This window comes from Botryllus schlosseri, chromosome 16, assembly GCF_051294905.1.
Source record: "Botryllus schlosseri isolate E-star chromosome 16, Bs_hap1, whole genome shotgun sequence".
Lineage (NCBI taxonomy): Eukaryota > Metazoa > Chordata > Ascidiacea > Stolidobranchia > Styelidae > Botryllus > Botryllus schlosseri.
Window position 1 is genome coordinate 21,537,292 of NC_137251.1, and position 12,888 is coordinate 21,550,179.

Sequence of the window (12,888 nt, forward strand, 5' to 3'; positions counted from 1 at the left end):
GCAAAGTGACTCGAGTCAAGTCAAGTCATACGAAAAAGTGACTCGAGTCTGACTCGAGTCAAGTCATGACTCGAGTCATCCCAACACTGTCACACACCAGACTTCTTCTCGTATCACTGAGAGCTCGAAGTTATTATGGCCTCTGTAACGAATAACGTAATCTGAACGTCATTTTATACTCGCTCGCTCACGCATTGAAACAGAGAGTTCTATGGTGGAAAGGTTTGAAGGTGCATATACCGACTTGCAACGAATGCTATGCACACTCTCCGTGAAGGGATTTACTTGCGCGGCTGAAAGATGGATATTGTCACAAAAAAACAGCAACTGCAAACTTTCGAACGCTGTCCATTATTGCTTTAGAATGCATTAAAATGTACTAAATTTCCGTATAACACTGTTAAATAGGCTACAGTAGCCTAAATTTAATAGTAGCCCAATATACAAGGCGATAATGTTCTGCGGCCCGCGGCGTCTTTTGTTGTTACAATGCGGCCCGTTATACGAGGGAAGTTGAGAACCCCTGTCCTAGAGTAACAAAACCATTTTCGTTTGGAAATCTATCTTTTCCTAGAGTAACAATACCATTTTCGTCGCACTGATTCCAAAAATATAAATGAAAATATGGTCAGGCTCCGGACTTTGACGAAAAATCACGCTCAACGTCGGAATAATATAATAATAATCGTTGAGTTATATTTTTCATCTAAACAAGTCACACTCAATGTACAATGCGATAAGACACAATGCGATGTCATGAACAGATAGGAGGAAGTCAAACTACACGCATCAGTAGAGATCCTTTTACGGTAACATCCTCCTCGGCCTTGAGTGCCCGATGTCACAGTTCTTTTCGATGTTGATCTTATTGAAGCCGCGGCCCTTTCTACTAGTTCTTTCCATTCCTTGTGAGTTCTTTTTTTCGTCGGGTCTTTTTCTGGGATTTATGTCGCCGTAAGAACGGCAAAGGCGGGGGAAGAGGAGCCCAGATAAACCTCTGACGGGATTCGAACCCGGTCCGTCAGACGCCACGATGCACCAACACATAAAGTTTTAGGCCATGTAACATGCGACTCCAAGAAGTTTGCCAACGATCGGCAGCGAGAAAACCTTGGCCGAAAAGGACTATGCCCTTATACTGACCGAAAACTTCGTTATATATACAAAATACGCATAGGTTTAATTGTCCATAGCCACCTAAATGACTGGCGCCGAATGTTGTTGTATTGGCAATCTGAACCTCACCATGCCGCAGGGAAAAATTATATGCCAGTCAAGAAATACCAATTTGAAATCGTGTGTTTTTTAGTGTAGTAGCCTAGGTTTGAGCGATTCTATATTTTTTGGTATTGCAGACAGGATGTCATGAAATAGCATCAGGTTACGGAGTCATACCAACGCGCCATACAGTTGCTAAGACACCTCACTCAGCTCTAGGCCTACCGGTAAATTTGATTACGTGAGCAGAGAGGACAAGAAATTGATAGCAATATGTATGCTATTCCCGATCCTTATTGATCGATTTTATCATGATTATCGAAAATTTTCGCGCTTGGTGCTGGCTCACCAATAATGTTATTGGGGTAGCTTCATCACCCTATGGGAGCCCAACACCCAAGTTTTTGGGAGGGCCTGACGAAGTGCTGTTTCGTTCCTGCCAACGGGTACCCATACGCCCGAAGATGTTTAATTAGTATCGAGGGGTTGCACCTTTTCAAACACAACTCACTCAGCTCTACCTGTAAATCTGATGACGTGAGCGGAGAGAGGATAAAAATTGATGGCAATATGCATGCATTGCAATTCCCGATAATATTGACCGATTCAATCATAAGCATATAAATTCTTCGCACTTCGCGCGTTATAGGAAGATGTGTCGTCTGATACCTGCTAGAGTTGTAACCTGAGTCCCACGTGCTGTGTGGCTGGGTGGATATACTTAGCTCGTGGGTAGTAAGACGCACGTTCCTGCGTTAAGTCCTTGATCTGACAACTTCAACGCGAATGCAACGACAGGATTGCCTCAGATAGATATATTGGTCGGATATGCATGGAATATACAGTAGGATATCGCAGATGAGTCTGCTTGTAATTGAAATGCACGAGCTAATAAATGGTAAGTCACGTAGTAGCGAGAAGAAAGATATCAGACACGTGATATACAGACATGAGAGAGAAGGGGCCAGAGCCCTACAGCGTTTAGACCAGAAAAGCTGACTCAGTAAAAGACCCCAATGTAGAAGATAAGTAGCGGTAAACGGCTAATAGCCTTAGGGGGGTCTGGGGGGCGAAGCCCCATAAGTCCAGTTTATCATGATATGGGGGGCCCAAGACCAACGTTTTTTTGGGGGGGGGGCGCTAACGAAGTGCTGTTATTGCCCTGAGCCCACTTATGCACTTTTGATACCGAGGTAAAAAAGTCATTGAAGTTTTCGGGGCAGTGATTAGGCGTACCATACGTCCTCTTTTAAGAGGATTTGTCCTCTTTTTTGACTTTTTTGAAAGTGTCCTCGGAGGACGCCCTTTTGTCCTCTTTTTTGAGATTTTGTCCTCTTTTTTGAAAATTTAGGTCAGATTTAGAGGAAATTGCGAGTGATATGCCGCAAATTAGCACAGAAGTTAAGCTCCCGGCGGGTATTTCGGAGTGAAAAACGGTGATCTTAGCTCTGAGCGAAAAGATGCCCTTTTTTGTTTTGTTTTTTAGTCATCCACCTGACAATGTGGAGAGAAAAACGGTATTTTGAGCTCTGAGCGAAAAGATGACCTTTTTTTTTAGTCATCCACCTGGCAATGTTGAGAGGAAAACGGTATTTTGAGCTCTGAGCGGAAGTGATGACCTTTTTTTTTTTCTTTTTTAGTCAACTGACCACGAAGTGGGAAAAATTTACCGGTTTTTGAGAATTCTTCTCCGGTTTTGCATGTCTGAACTTTCTGAAAAAGCGTCCTCTTTTTAGATTTCCAAAATATGGTAAGCCTAGGCAGTGACCACCGTGTAACTGATACATAAGCTTGGCAATTTCTAGTTTTCGTATATCTTTTATGTATAGGACACTGAATCTTTTGAGATAGTGTGATGGTGATGCGTCCTGTTTCTTGATCGTAGGTCGTGAGTTCGCTCCCCGGCCCGGTCAGACCAAATACTCGAAAACTGGAATCTGCAGCTATCTTGCTATAATCGCAAAGTGCCCACGAACAGCATAGAGGAGAAAAAACGGGGGCGCAGACTAGGTGGCCTTACGTTCGTATCACATCTCGTCTTCAAGGCAGCTCAATGGTGCAGGCGAAAAAGAATAACATAGCTCTCGCTCTCGTGGCTTGAGCAGCTCCCCAGCAGACGATGCCATATTGTAATTTCGATTGGAATAAGTATATGAAGAGAAGGATCCAGCGCGGCATGAAGCGTAGAAGCTGCAAAACAGACCCCCACACCACAGCTACTTCCGTGATAAATTTGTGTTTAGAGACGGGATGTGACTTTTCCAGGACATGTTCAAGTCCAGAGAGCCCCCTTTCAGTGAGCCCATCCCCCCTCCGGTGTTTAAGAATGATAAAAAATACTAGATGAGGTAATAAATGAATATTGCTATACTGTCTGCCCACTTCCACAAGTCATGAAGCATTGTCTAATCAAATCCACATCCGGTGATAAAGAGCTAAACCGTCATGCACGAATAAGCTCTTCAAACGACTTTCTTCTTTGCACTACACGTGATGGTGATTGGCTTGATGATTTCTTGTTGTCTTGTTGCACTGCATTAGAGATATTGGGCGTCGTTTCGTAATATGTTATGTTGCAATTCATATATACAGAAATATTTAGATAAGATAACCCAAGTATTCAGGGATGTATGATGTCGCCAAATACTTACCTAGTACTAAAGATTGACAACGTCTGAAACGACGACGGGGCAGGAGGAAGCCGAAAGCGTGAAATCTTCATTCTTGAAACGCTAAAATTGCCGGTAGCAGAGCATTCATTTATTGAACTTTATGTAAGCATTGCATCGCAGCTCTAGAACGTGGAGAATTTAAACTCACGTGTTTGGGAAAAGGGTTAGCTTGGTAGCTGGCCAATCGAGTTGAAAATTGAATGAAATTGAAAACGGTTTCATCTTATATATATATTATCTTCATCACAGTCTCATTGAATGAACCTTTCCACTTTGCCACATATAAATTTGCTGCTTTTAATGCTATGTCCGATAAGAAACCTCCACTCGGTCAAACTCGTTCTGATATTGAATACCTACCTATAACCAATTTTCACGAAATTTGGGGTTGATCCACTGTGCTATCCACTATTTTATGCTTTCTATCTATATTCATTCAGATTTCGATAACATGGCCAGCATATTTCTAAAATAAGGGGTGATATTATGATTGCCAGTGAACTCGGCCCATGACGAATTCGGCCTATTGAACTCGGCCCATGACCAACTCGGCCCGTGGAGAATTTCTTAGTATTAATGATTATAAACGTCGTAAATTGTAGTATTTGTTGGAGAAAATGGTTGATTAGGGAGTGATGGACATGTCGTACGAATGCTGGGGGGGAGGGGGCAGCATTGCAGTTCTCGGAATTGGAAGTTTTACTTGCCGCCGTCATAACACGTGGGGATTGCCAGTGAACTCGGCCCATGACGAACTCGGCCCATGAGGAACTTGGCCCATGACGAACGCAGCCTATGACGAACTCGGCCCATGACAAACTCGGCCTATGACCAACTCGGCCCGTGGGGAATTTCTTAGTATTAATGATTATAAACGTCGTAAATTGTATTATTTGTCGGAGAAAATGGTTAATTTGGGAGTGTTGGACCCTAACCCCTAATCCTAACCCTAATCCTAACCCTAGCCTAACCCTAACCTAACCTAATCATAACCCTGACCTAACCCTAATCCTAACCCTAATCATAACCCTAACCTAACCCTAATCATAACCCTAATCATAACCCTAGCCTAATCACTTGATAATAATATAATTATATAATATAATTCACATTAATAGTTGAGTTGGTCCGAAGAGGTTTTTTTTTCTGTCTATGCCAGTGGTTCCCAACCTTTTTCGACCCATCGCCCCCTTTTCAAGGTCAACACCGGCGGGTTGACGAGAAAAAAAAAAGGTCAAATTTTCGGATCGATGTCTAATTTGACACACTTTTGGAACGAAATTTCCGTGGGTTGACAAAAAAAAAAAAATAAGGTCAGCCGATTTGACGCGTCATCGCCCCCTGTCGCCCCCTTCGTCATTTTCGCCCCCCTAGACCGCCAAATCGCCCCCTGGGGGCGATATCGCCCACGTTGGGAACCACTGGTCTAGGCCCTATTCCTTGACGATACTGCCCCCATTGGTAATAACATTCATACGACATGTCCATCACCACCAATTCACCATTGTCTCCACACAAATAATACAATTCACGACATTTATAATAATATTTATTAACAAATTCACCGTGGGCCGAGTTCGTCATGGGCCGAGTTCACCGGTCACCGATATTATCCTGTAAAAGTACATTGGTTTGGTAGGCCTATATCTTGTCCAGCCCTGTGTAGCCAAATTTGCTGAAACACACCGTTCATTAATTTTGACATGTTCATGAGGAGCCCTGATGGATGATGCACCTATCAATGTACCGGTCTCCGATTGAGGGGCTTCATCGAGTGATCTATTATGTCAATGTCTGTAACTATTCTACTTAATAGCCAGACTGGAATCGGTGGCTGTTTTCGACAACATGTTGTGCGTGACAGACGGATTTCTCGCGTGATTGGAAAATTTCATCCGGGTGACGGAAATATTTTTCGCTCTGATTCGATACTGAATTGCTTATTGAACGACACAATGTGCTAAAACAGACCTGGTAGGCTGGTATACGTCGGACTAGGGTTACGCTTATAAATTAAACTTTATACAGTTACGCCGTATATTCGCTGTTGCGCAAATGCCACGCTTGCTTGCATTCCTTGCAAAGCACAAGCGCCTTATTCTGGATCTAGAATCTGGTATCGCTTTGTGACGTCAGCATAATTCATTAATCGGCGTGATCAGATATAAATGCTCGCGTGACATTGTACGTGCCGCTGCTACCGATTCCACTCTGGCTTCATAGCATTGGAATCAGACTTGGGTAACTATGACAAGGCCATAGTTGTCCGATAATCCCTGTAATCTTATTCAAATCTAACGTTAATATAATTCTAATTTCTTTGGTGAACGTAATTTATCAAACATTGTGTAGCTAATTCTGATTAAATAATTCTACTCAAGTAGAATAATTGGCGATATTATCAAAATGGATACACCCGGGGCTCCATCTTGCCGTCTTGGTGAAGTTTGCCATGATATATATATAGCTAATTTTCCGTCAAATTCGTCTTTATTGAAGTTTGCCATGATATATATATAGCTAATTTTCTGTCAAATTCGTCTTCAACTTGCATAGTTATTACGGACAAGGGACTATCCGGTGAAATTCAGATCTTGTTCGCTGAACTACCGCTTAATCGGTGTTGAGCTCGCAAGGTTGGCTTTTCAGCGCTTCGATCATGACAAGCCAGTGCTCCCCCAAGACACCAACGAATGTTTCCTATGAACACGAACAAAAAAAAATAATTATTAATTTTCTTTGTTGCCTTCGAAGATACGGATTAGGGTTGGCGGAATGGAAATATTTTTGTTAGGGGATATTAGGGTTGGGGAGGAGGGATATTAGGGTTGGGGAAGGGGGAATATTAGGGTTGGAGGAGGGGGATATTACAGTTATAGGTGGTTAGGGTCAAAGTTGGGGTTGGGATAGGGTTGGACATCATATCCATCACCCCAACCCTAATGTCCCCCAAACTTTGAGCCTAACCCACCTCCAACCCTGTATGGAATCGGTGTCCTGTGCTCACTATGTTTTATTTTTCAATTATTTTTTATTAATTTACTTGAACTTGGAAAATCATCGCTGCTCACCTGATATATCGGGCAAAACGACCAGCGATTCCAGTCAGGCCTCCAACCCTAATATCCGTCTCTGCAAAGGCACAAAAAAACAATTTATTTTGCCGTTTATATATTTTTGTTAGAGCTCATGGGAAACATTGGTTGGTGTCAAGGGGGAACACTGTCTTGTCATGATCATGAAACGAAGAAGCGTCGGCTTTTCAGCTGTTCCTGTGTTTTAGGACAGGCAACCAGACCGGTTTTGCGGTTAATTTTTTTCCAAGTACTGGTCTTACACGAACTTGAATGTGCGATATAGACAATTAATAAATTGCCCTACCGGAATCTCGGTAAACTTTGCCTAATATAAGAGGGAGCAGCGATAATGTCTGTCATGCACAGACGTTTTTCTGTGAGTGATCAATACTGCCATTACCGATAAATAGGCTGCTTAACCAAAAAACAGAACTCACCATTGCTTGGTCCTGATTATTACCTGTGACGCGAGAGTGGTCCTCTACTGCCCGGAAAAACGATCCATAGAAATTAGAGAATGGTATCTTGCCTGATGTTGGCATGGGATTTGGCATCAGAGGGCCATTCCAAAACTTTGACTCTGATGTTCACACCACCACAGTTTATAAAAAAAATGAACGAATAGTGGAATCTGAAGTGACTCTTGGCGGTGCAGAATTTACAATATATTAGTATATTCACATTGAAATGAGCCCGAACATTTTCGACTGACACTCGTCAAGGGTAATTGTCAGTAGTAGAGGATTGGAAAGACGATTTTATATCAATAATCGTATCAGCAAATGTGACATCAACCGAAAATATTTGAGTTCTGTACCTCCAAGAGTCCATTCCTGTTCCATGTTCATTTTGTATATTGCAATATTGAAGTTCTGTACTTCTAAAAGCCTTGTTCTATATTCAAACATACACATTTATTCCACAGAATTTAAATTGCCTTGGTCCATTACACATATCAATATGCATCCGGATAAGTTGGCACAAATGCAAAAAGATGTCCGTATCGGAGGGAAAGGCACAGCCAGAAGAAAGAAGAAGGTCATTCACAAAACCGCACAAACCGACGACAAGAAACTCCAGGGACAGTTGAAAAAACTGTACGCCAACAACATACCCGGCATCGAAGAAGTCAACATGATCAAAGATGACGGAACCGTTTTGCATTTCGTCAATCCCAAAGTACAGGCCGCGCCGTCCTCGAATTTATTTTCCGTCACCGGACATGGGGAGAACAAAAAATTGGCCGACATGTTGCCCAATATTTTGAATCAGCTTGGATCCGAGAGCATCAACAGTCTGCAGAAATTCGCGAGCCCCAAATCCGACGAAACCCCGGCTACTATTCCCGAAGAGGTCGACGAGGAAGTCCCAGATCTGGATGAGAACTTTGACGAGGCTTCTAAAGACGAAGGTGTTTGAAACTAGATCGCCACCGTGTCTTGGAGTCGTGATCGTTGCAGACCTGAGACGTTTTTCTCTTTTCGGCAAGCCGTACACATTGGTCTGTGGGTTTTTGAGATCATGCAGTTATTGGAGTTTGTTTGATCCGGATTTTTCCATCGCACGCTCATTTTGGAGGATGCACCCAATCTTGCATCCTAGTTGACTTGAAATTAAATAATTTGCAAAAAGGAATATGTTGTTGACTTTCAGCCAGCTTTGCCACCGGTCATGTTTTGATCATTTCATTGGATAGAACCGTAAAGCAAGGAACTAGTCGAAACAGGTTATGTATTCGTGCAGGGCCATAACTGCCGCACCCCAAACCCCCCAATTATGGGCCCGAGCTCGAAGGGGGCCCAAAATTATTTCGTGAATTAGCATAAATTATAGAGTATTTTTTTGAAAATTTAAGCAACTTTATCAAAAATTATTCGCGCTGCGCGCGATGTCAAGTTGCCAAGTATCTTGAATATTGGGTACTCTTCCCACAAGAAAAAATACGCAAGATTTATAGAAATGGGCATATCAGCGTTGGCCATTACCTCGCCACGACGCACCAAGACTTGTGAAGTTTTAGGCCATGTAACATGCGACTGCAAAAAGTGTGCCAGAACGATCGGCAGCGAGAAAACCTTGGCCGAAAGTTATGCTGACCGAAAACTTCGTTATATATACAAAATGCATGTGGGTTTAATAGTCCATAGGCGTCTAAATGACTGGCACCTAAATGTTCCTGTATTGGCAATCTGAACCTCACGAGACAAATACCACCCCGCAGGGAAAAATTATATGTCAGTGAAGAAATACCAATTTGAAATCGTGTGATCTTTTAGTTTAGTACGTTTGTATATTTTTGATATAGCAGACAGGAGGTCACAAAATAACATGTAACGAAGTCATACCAATGGGTCCACCTGCCCGAAGATGTTTAATTATTATTTACGGGCTCTACATTTTCCAAGACAACACCTGACTCAGCTCTACCGGTAAATCTGATTACGTGAGCAACTGAGCATAGAGGACAAGAAATTGATAGCAATATATATGCAATTCCCGATCTTATTGACCGATTTTATCATGAATTATCAAAAATTTTCGCGCTAAGCAGTACATCTGTGATTTCGTGAACAACGTGGTGGCGGTCTGGCGGGTCGGTTTGTCACCCTATGGGAGCCCAAGACTCCAGTTTTTGGGGCCGGACGAAGTGCTTTTTCTTTCCTACCAACGGGTATACAATACACCCGGAGATGTTTATTTATTATTGAGGGGTCCTACCCTTTCAAACACACCTCACTCTGTTCTACCGGTAAATTTGATTACGTGAGCAGAGAAAGGATAAAAATTGATAGCAATATATATGCAATTCCCGATCATATTGCCCGATTCAGTCATGAATTATAGAAATTCTTCGCGCTTCGCGCGTTTATGCCATAAAAACTGACTCACGAAACGGACACCCAGTATAGATGATAAGCAGCGGTGAAGAACGGACGGACTGAGGGGGTCTGGGTTTATCACCCTATGGGGGGCCCAGGACCAACGTTTTTTGGGGGGGCTGACGAAGTGCTGTTACGGCCCTGTATTCGTGACAAGGGTGTCATAGTAGGCAGTGTAGTTACTCGAGTAGAAGTGATTTTTTCACAGACATCAAAACTGCTTTAAGTGGAACGAAATGTACTTATGTTGGTAGTTATGTAAAAGAATGTTTAGAATACTTTTGCCAATTAATTTGTGCTAGCTACTTGGTGGGAGAGTAATGAAAACTTAAGAGTAGAAGTAGTAAATGAAATGTATCTGGTAATTTAGAGGACTGAATTTGGTTTGCAGGTTAGCATGCCCTTTATAGTTAATTTGAGGTGGCTACTTGATATTGCGACATTGCATCTTAGCGTTTATAGCAAAATAGATAATTGATGCCGGAAATAGGCACAATCTTCACTAATATATTTATCATTTGCTCTGGTGGTTATTTCACTCAAATGCTTTCTACTTTTTAAAGTCCTGTGTGTAAAAAAAACGTATTTTTTGCGTAGAAACTCTTCAAGCAGAGATGAAGGTAGGCAAAACCTACTTTAGTAGCCTAATTCAAAGGTAGGAGTACTTTGTTACTTGATTCCTACCGTCAGTACGTTAATACTGAATGACTGGCTGCTACGGCTTTTAAATCATGATAGACTGAGCAGACTTGAACGGCAAGCTTCAACAAGAGGAATATGGGGTTTGGATCTCGAAAATATGTATTGAGCATGCTGCATTCCGAGCAGCAATCGACTATGAGGTGGTAAAAGTAGACAAGAAAGTTACTTAAGTAGAAGTAGCGACGTACGGGAAATTCTACCAAAGTATCAGAACAAATGGCGCTTTTAGAAACGGCCTGAACTTAGGCTTACCATATTTTGGAAATCTAAAAAGAGGACACTTTTTCAGAAATTTGAGACTTGCAAAACCGGAGAAGAATTCTCAAAAACCGGTGAATTTTTCCCACTTTGTGATCGGTTGACTAAAAAAAGGATCATATTTTCCGCTCAGAGCTCAAAATACCGTTTTTCTCTACACATTGCTACGTGGATGACTGAAATAAAAAAAAGGTCATCTTTTCGCTCAGAGCTACATTCACCGTTTTTCATTCGGAAATACCCGCCGGAGCGTCACTTCTGTGCTAATTTACGGCATTCACTCGCAATTTCCTCTAAATCTGACCTAAGTTTTCAAAAAAGAGGAGAAAATCTCAAAAAAGAGGACAAAAGGGCGTCCTCCGAGGACACTTTAAAAAAAGTCAAAAAAAGAGGACAAATCCTCTTAAGGGAGGACGTATGGTAACCCTACTAAACTACTTCAAGTAGAAAAAGTAGATGGCCTTTGTTAGCCAGCACCTTATCTATGGTATGTATGAAGGTCGTAATATTATAGAGACTGTAGTACTATAGTAATATCAGTATCGAATGTAAACATGTGTCAAAATGTTTACATTGGATAATATCAGCGTGCTTGAGAGCACGCCAATGATATGTTCACATTCTGACCTGTGCACCGGTCATAATCATCAGTTTGAGTATTTTATCCCCTCAAAAACGGTCATTGATAAGCTCAAAAGTATCTTTGCCTCTAATTCATGATTTAATCATTGCATATGACATATACAAATTGTACAATATATAAATATGATTGTTTCAACTGCTCAGTGGATTTTACCTATCGTCACGACCTTGCTCCCCTCCCCTACCTTGCTCCGTTTGAGTAGGCAGTGCTTTCAGTAAAAAGAATTCGAACACATGTGGAAGTTTGATGATTGCGCAAGATCGTCAGCAAATCCCGTACACAATAGAAGACAACGTGCATGTTTTGGTTTTTATATAGAATTCTATAGTTTTTCGCCTTATTGCCGTCACGCTTCAGGCTTCATTAGGTCGTGACATCTGTCTAGATACGAATGTAAACAATGACTGCAGGGGGTACAGGCGGGGAAAATTGGGAACGGCTTACCAAATTGCAGTACGATGACCTCCTTAGGGGGATCACAAAAGCATCCACTAGTGACCCAACACCAACATCTTTGTGGTTTATAATCGGATATAGATATAGTGTTATAGAAGCGGAAGAGGCACTTTTATCCAAGCTTCGGTCGGTAAAGACCATGAATCTGCCCTTATACTTGCATGCAGGCTGCAAGACATCGTGGAAGCTAGTATATTTTCAGATATATCGTCGCTACACAGTTGTTCAAGTTATGATCAAAATGAACGACATGCAAAAGCTTGAGGCCAATACACCAAATAGATATATCGGGTCAAGGGCAATGTCTGTTTCTCTCACACTGATTTCTGGCACTTTTCGTTTGATTTGAAGTCTTTTTTGAAGTCTCATTTTCCCCTTCCACGCTCTACATATCTTGTTAATGCCCTCCTATAAAAGCCACAGATCATTTTTAACGCAGTACCCGGTACTTATACTTTTTGTTGGACTAGTTCAAAGACTGAGCTTCGATTAGAATCAGAATATGAAATTATAGTAAAACAAATTGAATTGCTTTATACCGCCACAAATACAATTGTGTTACCACACAATAGAAATATGTTCTTTTTTGGAATCTGACTGATTGTGGTAATGTATTTCTGGAAATCTAGTAGCAAGCAAAAGATTAGAGGCCTATCAATATTACGTGTATACTGTTATGTCTTGGATTGGGAGATTATCGATACCTGTGGCATCTCTCCTATATCGCCCGGGGTATGGTGACTTGACCAAGCAACTGGTCGAAACTGCACTGGTCAGACGTATATCCACATCACCATATTACTCTGTTGATGAAAAGCAAGTCAAAACCATACTCGAGACTTCATTTCCTAAAGCAAAAATGATTGAAGTGGAAGATATTTCGGGCGGATGCGGGAGCATGTTTCAAATACACGTGGAATCGGAAGACTTCCACAACATGAGAACAATAGCTCAACATAAGCTTGTGACGAAAGCCCTCAAAG

The 12,888-nt window shown here is 41.8% G+C and overlaps 1 protein-coding gene across 1 annotated transcript; it reads left to right on the plus strand.

Annotated features, from left to right (window-relative positions):
* The first annotated feature begins 7,888 nt into the window (after nt 1–7,888).
* LOC145459053 (transcription factor BTF3 homolog 4-like) lies at nt 7,889–8,602 on the plus strand. Its single transcript, XM_080337632.1, has one exon. It carries the CDS (start codon nt 7,928–7,930, stop codon nt 8,384–8,386), a length of 459 nt encoding a protein of 152 aa, XP_080193758.1. The 5' UTR covers nt 7,889–7,927; the 3' UTR covers nt 8,387–8,602.
* Nucleotides 8,603–12,888: the final 4,286 nt, after the last annotated feature.

Bases quoted from the DNA above. Each gene is read 5' to 3' on its own strand.
- LOC145459053 (XM_080337632.1), top strand. From the start codon at position 7,928: ATGCATCCGGATAAGTTGGCACAAATGCAAAAAGATGTCCGTATCGGA.